This window comes from Triticum dicoccoides, chromosome 3B, assembly GCF_002162155.2.
Source record: "Triticum dicoccoides isolate Atlit2015 ecotype Zavitan chromosome 3B, WEW_v2.0, whole genome shotgun sequence".
Taxonomy (NCBI): Eukaryota; Viridiplantae; Streptophyta; class Magnoliopsida; order Poales; family Poaceae; genus Triticum; species Triticum dicoccoides.
Window position 1 is genome coordinate 62,263,847 of NC_041385.1, and position 7,500 is coordinate 62,271,346.

At 41.0% G+C, this 7,500-nt stretch overlaps 1 protein-coding gene across 1 annotated transcript; it reads left to right on the plus strand.

The window, feature by feature from the left end:
* Positions 1 to 1,211: 1,211 nt before the first annotated feature.
* Positions 1,212 to 1,732, plus strand: LOC119280778. Its single transcript, XM_037561508.1, has 2 exons — positions 1,212 to 1,357; positions 1,494 to 1,732. Exons 1-2 carry the CDS (start codon positions 1,250 to 1,252, stop codon positions 1,656 to 1,658), a joined length of 273 nt encoding a protein of 90 aa, XP_037417405.1. The 5' UTR covers positions 1,212 to 1,249; the 3' UTR covers positions 1,659 to 1,732.
* Positions 1,733 to 7,500: the final 5,768 nt, after the last annotated feature.

Genomic DNA, 7,500 nt, shown 5'->3' on the forward strand with positions numbered 1-7,500 from the left:
ATCCAACAAGTCAAATATAACAAACACACACACAACGAATCCAACAAGTAAAATATGACAAAGGGTCATACAACAAAGATGTGGTTCTCACAACGGAAGTGAAAATGTACCTTAGACAGGTAAAAATTAACAAATGCCTTATTAAGAAGGCTAAAAAAAGATTAGATGGCATTCATATCCTTGCTCGAACAACTGTCCGGGATAACCATAGCTAAGTGGTCCTTCCCCAAGAGATTACCTGATTTCTATGCTGCTATCTGATTTGCAGTATCAGGATGAAAAGAATAGATAAAGCAAGGTTAGTACTAATGAGTGATATTTAGTTTTGATAATAGATAATGAGTGATATTTAGTTTTAATAATAGATGATGAGGTAGCACATCAGGTTACGAATTTCATTTTGAGAATAGGTCCAAGGGTGTTCCTTATAATAGTTTTATGTCCTGCACGGCGTTTGCTGTATCGAATGATTGTAATAACATGTTAATCGATTGATTCCCGCAAAAAGCATTTTAATTGATTAATTTATGGGGTTGAGTTTTTTCAAAAAAATAGTGATAATTTCCTTTTATTTTCTCTTAATATAGTAAAATAACAAAATTCTAATTTGGGCTATGCTCTACCCGTAGAGCTGCCATGCTAGTTTTGCCGGTCCATTTGCATTTCTGTGAACGGACAGATGTTTCTCTGGAGAGGCCTTATTCTTTGGGTTAACCTATGAAGCAAGTGGGCTGCACTAGTGTTGATTTGTAGGCTCAATTCTCCACTCGACCAAGTGCAGAGTGTAAAAAATCTCAAATAGAAAAGTGCAACGAGTAGTAGGTACTCTAAAAAATTTTGTGGCTAGAAATATATTTGAAAAACACTTAAATTTGGATAAAAAATCATCGTCAGCCATATGTACTAATTAATCACAATTACTCCCCTAATATTAGTTCAAAACTGCGACACTTATTTTGGATTGGAGGGAGTAGTATGTTCTTCCATAAGTATCCAGTAGTAGCTATCCATGTGTCCATAGATAACATATACTTATATCCATTCCCTGTAAAAAAGGATATATATCCATTTATTTCTTACTTGAATTAAAGCATTAATTAAAACATTTAATTCATACTTATAATTGGCCAGGCAGGCACACCAATGTACTTACGGGTCTATATAAGCAACACAACATATCTCAAATAACAACACAGCGAAAAGAACTGCAGTACGTCAGCGTAGCTAGTCTCCCTACTGTAAATCGATCATGGTGATAGTGAAGAAGAACACGAGCGCCCTGTGCTGCTTCGTGGCCACACTCATGGTGGTCATGGCTGCCACCCTTCTTCTCTCCTCGTGCGACGCCCGCAAACAGGTTAGTCAGTTAAATTTGCTATATATAATTTGCAATGTCGCCGTCGTTGAGATCGGAAGTTGGAGCACATGTTTTTCAGATTAGATATCTAATCTGTGCATATTTTTATCGTTCATTTATTTACATGCATATGCAGATGGTTGAGCCCCGTGCTTTTCCCCTGCCGGCTTCGTGCTACTCCAAACACTTCCCGAACTGCACGGACGAGCGGTGCAAGAAGTTCTGCGGCAGTGACGACATGCCACCGGTCTCTGCGGCCTTCTGCAATGACGGCAATAACTGTTGTTGTCCCGTTATCTAGGAGGAAATGGAGATGTCAATAATATAAGCAAGAGATCAGACTCTTCCTAAAATCTTTGTAAACCAGCTTTTTCGGCAAAAAAAATTGACGATTTTATCATTGTGTGTCTCATTAGTTCGTGTACGTGGAGACATATCGGAAGTAATGAAGCTTGAACAAACATGGTGTGTTACCTGCGTGTTGACAGCACTATCGCATACAAGTTTGTTGTTTATCGACTAGATGGACATGAGAATCTCAGCAAGTTCTCTTACTGTTTCAAACTTCACCCAGAATGCAAGTATCTCTACACTTCCCTTAATGATGTTCCTATTTAGTCCCTAAATAAATTCATCAAGGATTGACAATTTTTCTATTCTATTTGTGGAGGGGATATGAATTACATATGACCTTAATTTACAATCAAAAATAGAAATGTTTCACGTTCTACATGAACTGTCAACCATTAATTTAGTTCTTGCAAGCAAAATATATCAGTCAAATCTTAGACAAGGATATATGTTTTGTCTTAACTCTATTGTATCATCATAACAATGTGCTCGTTGGCATATGGCATATCAACATTACTTAGCTCCATATATGCAGAGAATATATGCATTGGTCAATATATAAGTAAGTTGTATCCAGAGTTGTACAACAAAATTAGGAAATGTAGCATAAAGCAACACATTTACACTACTAAAAACTACCATTTTACCTAGGGCCAAGGTCTTTACCTAGAGTTCATTGGCCTCCTCAAGGGAAAGAAAATGCACGAGGGCATCTCCAAGGGAGACCCGCAAAACTCCAGTATATGTTCGACCGGGCACTTTCATTCACTTTTGCAATCCAACACGGTTCTGCATCGGTCCGCGAAGTGGTCCGGACGTACATTTTTTGACAAAGTGGAGACAAATATGAGGGAGCTATACCGGAGTCCGGACATCCACCTGACCAACCAAAAACCTCTGACTGGTCCTCCTCTCTTCTCTCTGTCCGCACATGCATGGTCCCCCTCTTCTCTCTCCTCCCAACTGGACACCACACCACAATATCCCACCACATGCATGGTCCCCTCCTACTTTTTCTCCTCCTAGCCAGATTACTTTGTAAAGTTAGCGTTAGATGGCTCCCTCCTGTATGATGTCCGCGGACCACGTCCTGACACAAAAATGGACATATACCAGAGGAATTTGCGGGTCAGCATTAGAGATGCACTGAACAGTATACCCTAGGGAAATATCATTTTCTAGTAAAAAAGAATTTGAAACAAATTCACCTAAGGTTGGTAGCCAGCGCGACATATGTTTGGCTTCAGTTTTGCACACATTGAGCCCACTTATCAGCGAGAGTCAGACATGACATGCGAAGGAAATATGCCCTAGAGGTAATAATAAAGTTATTATTTTATATTTCCTTATATCATGATAAATCTTTATTATTCATGCTAGAATTGTATTAACCGAAAACTTGATCTATGTGTGGATACATAGATAAAACAGTATGTCCCTAGTAAGCCTCTACTAGACTAGCTCGTTAATCAAAGATGGTTAAGTTTTCTAACCATATAGACATGTATTGTCATTTGATGAACAAGATCACATTATTAGGAGAATTATGTGATGGACAAGACCCATCCGTTAGCTTAGCATATTGATCGTTCAGTTTTATTGCTATTGCTTTCTTCATGTCATATACATATTCCTTTGACTATGAGATTATGCAACTCCCTGATACCGGAGGAATACCTTGTGTGCTATCAAACGCCACAACGTAACTGAGTGATTATAAAGATGCTCTATAGGTATCTCCGAAGGTGTTTTTTGGGTTGGCATAGATCGAGATTACGATTTGTCACTCCGAGTATTGGAGAGGTATCTCTGGGCCCTCTCGATAATGCACATCATAAGAAGTCTTGCAAGCAAAATGACTAATGAGTTAGTTATAGGATGATGCATTACGAAACGAGTAAAGAGACTTGCCGGTAACGAGATTGAACTAGGTATGAAGATACCAACGATCAAATCTCGGCAAGTACGTACCGATAACAAAGGGAATAACGTGTGTTGTCATAGCGGTTTGACCGATAAAGATCTTCGTAGAATATGTAGGAGCCAATATGAGCATCCAGGTTCCGCTATTGGTTACTGACCGAAGAGGTGTCTCGGTCATGTCTACATAGTTCTCGAACCCGTAGGGTCCGCACGCTTAACGTTCGATGACGATTTTGTATTATATGAGTTATGTGATTTGGTGACCGAATGTTGTTCGGAGTTTCGGATGAGATCACGGACATGATGAGGAGTCTCGAAATGGTTGAGAGGTAAAGATTGATATATAGGACGATAGTATTCGCACACCGAAAGTGTTATGGAAGGTACCGGGTACATACCGGGTCACCGGAAGGGGTTCCGGGCACCCCCGGTAAAGATATGGGCCTAATGGGCCAAGAGGGGAAACGCAGCAGCCAGCAGGGGCTGTTGTGCCCCCCATATGGGCCGCACCAGAGGGAAAGGGAAAGAGGAGAAGAGAGAAGGAAGGGGAGGGATTCGGCATCCCCCTTCCTTCCCTTCTCCCCTCCTCTTTCCTTCCCCCTCTGGTGAATATGGTAGGGGGGAGCCGAATTGGACAAGGCCCAGGATTCCTCCTACTTGGGGCGCCCCTTGGCTACTCCCTCTCCCTCCCATCTATATATATGAAGGGGGAGGCGCCTAGAACACACAACAACATCTGTTAGCCGTGTGTGGCGCCTCCCTCCACAGATTACACCCTCGGTCATATTCTCGTAGTGCTTAGACGAAGCTCTGCGCGGATCACTTCACTATCACCGTCATCACGCCGTCGTGCTGATGGAACTCATCTACCTCCTCGACACTTTGCTGGATCAAGAGTTCGAGGGACATCATCGAGCTGAACGTGTGCAGAATTCGGAGGTGTCGTACGTTCGGTAGTTGATCGATCGGAATAAAAAGAAGTTCGACTACATCAACCGCATTGTCAAACGCTTCCGCTTTCGGTCTACGAGGGTACGTAGACACACTCTCCCCCTCTCATTGCTATATATGCATCTCCTAGATAGATCTTGCGTGAGCGTAGGAATTTTTTTGAAATTGCATGCTACATTTCCCAACAACATGTAGCAAGAAAGTGCGTGAAATTTCGGGCATCTTCTCTCTGTCCAATTCCAAATCCTCCTCTCCCAAAGCAGAGAGCTTCCTAGATCTAGGGCGTGCCCAACCCCGGACAGCCAAGCTTCCCCGCCACCTAGGTCATCACTTCTCTTCCCCTTCCTTTGACCCCCAATACCACCGTCTGCTAGGGTTTCTCCTTCGATGTCACCGCCACTATATGTATATATATATATAAAAAAAGTGAAAGTAAAGCAAAAAAAGAAAAAAACTTTCAATAAAAACGGAAGAAAAACAAAACAGAAAAAGTAACATGATGTTAGCAGGCGAGCCGCAGCTACTGGGTCACGCAATACGCGCTGCACTTGCTGGCGAGCTGTGGTACGGCTAGCAATTTTGGGAGGAACCCTATTTAGCGGTTAAGGCGTTGGTTATAGGGCTTTCAGCCCATTTAGGTACTGCAGGACGTTCGTCACGGAAGGTTTGAAAAGCTTCTGAAGCAAGCTTGCGAATAATTTTTCTGTTTTTTTTTCATTTCCATTTTCTTCAGGTTTTCTATCTTTTTTTCTCATTTTTCTCTTTCTTTATTTTATCTTTAATTTCATGAACTTTTTCTTCCAACTCATGAATTTTATTTAGAATTGCAAACAATTGTAAAATTCACGGTCCATTTTGATTTTTTTTGATTTTTTTTAATTCGTGAACTTTTTCTGACTTCACATAATTTTTCAAATTGAACTATTTTTTAATTCACAATATTTTTTCTAAATTCGTGAACTTTTCTGTAAAATTCTTTCGAATTTGTGAAATTTTTCTGACTTTGCAGAATTATCCAAATTCACTTTTTTTTGCTTTCGCAGACTTTTAAAATTCAGGAACTTTTTTCAAATTCACAAACTTTTTTTTTTGGCATCGTGAACTTTTTTCAAATTTATGGAAGTCTTAAAAATTTCCTAACATTTTGAGAACCAACGTTTTCTTCTATTTGTTCAACTATTTCAAAATCAAAGGAGGCGAGAGATGGTTTTCTCCCTTACCGAGCAGACAGGAAGAGCCGAGGTGAAGTGTACGAGGCGTTGAAAAAACTAACAAATGGATGCCTGTCATCAGGCGCTAGCTTTCCATTTCAGGCGCCGGTTTTAGGAGCCCCCCAGATTTGGATCACTGTTCAAACAAAAACAGATTTGGACCATGCATTTGGTGTGAGGGTGATTGAAACTTGGAAGGAACGACAGTTAGGCAACATGCCATGCTCATGATCGAGTAGAACTCTTCGCCAAAGTACTATATATAGAGAGAAGAGCGACGCGGACAATACTCCTATATCAACACACAACGAAGGCAACAACTGTAGCACGTACGTACGTAAGTGTAGCTAGCCTCCTCCTGTACTGCACGCCATGGCGCTGCTGAAGAAGAACACGAGCTCCCTGAGCTTCGTCGTGGCCGCCCTCATCGTGGTCATGGCTGCCACCCTTCTCATCTCCTCGTGCGACGCCCGCAAAGTGGTCAGTTGATTAACTTTGCCATTTGTTCGCGACGTGCGTCGTCGAGATCGGACAGATGATTTGAAACTCATAATATTTTTCAACGTTTCTGTGTGCACGCATGCAGAAGGATAAGCCCACCGCTTTCCTCGTGGCGGGGAAGTGCTTCTCGAGGTTTTTCCCGAACTGCACCGAGCAGCGGTGCAAGAAGTTCTGCGTCCAGCCACTCCCCGGAGCCGTCTGCATCGACAAAACCCACTGTTGCTGCCCTATTGCTTAATTATAAGCGCCGCTGAAGCGATCGGGCTAAGAAATAGTACTAGTTAAAGATGGCAATAACCAATATTCGTACACTTCCAAATATATACTACTCTGTTTCTAAATATAAGGCATTTTGCAGTTCAATTCGGTTGAGCTGCAAAAACGTCTTATATTTAAGAACAAGGTAGTATATGTTAATGTTGTTTCTAGTTATGAACTGTCGACCCAAAGATTTATGTATTGAATTAATTGTATAATTATATCACCACAACAACGTGCTCATGATCAACATTAATTACTTCCATTTGGTTTGAGATAGAGTGATCAACTGATCATCGCATCGGTCGTACGACAGAATTAGAAAAGATAGAATAAAGAAACACATTTAAGATGTCGCAAGGTGCCACCCAGGGGTGTACGATGTGTTTTTTCTGGAGGGCGAGTTGACAAGTAGGCAATGATGTTGGCACAACATCGTAAGGGCAATCAAATACACAAAGGATAGCGGAGAGATCAAGTCGATCCCAGAGAGAAAGAGAGGCTTTCAGTCTGATGGTTAACCTCTATTTAACGGCTGCTAACATTCTGGTCCCACCTTCTACATAAACTGTCAACCATTAATTTAGTTCCTGCAAGCAAAATATATCAGTCAAATCTTAGACAAGGATATATGTTTTGTATTAATTCTATTATATCATCACAACAATGCGCTCGCTAGCATATGACATATCAACATTAATTAGCCCCATATATGCAGATAATATATATGCATTGGTCAATATATAAGCAAGTAACTTGTGACCAGAGTGATCATTGCGTTGATTATACAACAAAATTAGGAAATGTAGCATAACCAAACACGTTTACACTACTAAAAACTATTATTTGACCCAGGGCCAAGGTCTTTACCTAGAGCTCATTGGCCTCCTCAAGGGAAAGAAAAGGCATGAACAGGATACCCTAGGAAAATATAATTTTCTGGCAAAA

Bases quoted from the DNA above. Each gene is read 5' to 3' on its own strand.
- LOC119280778 (XM_037561508.1), top strand. From the start codon at position 1,250: ATGGTGATAGTGAAGAAGAACACGAGCGCCCTGTGCTGCTTCGTGGCC. The intron at 1,358-1,493 runs GTTAGTCAGTTA...ATGCATATGCAG, and splicing joins CGTGCGACGCCCGCAAACAG to ATGGTTGAGCCCCGTGCTTT.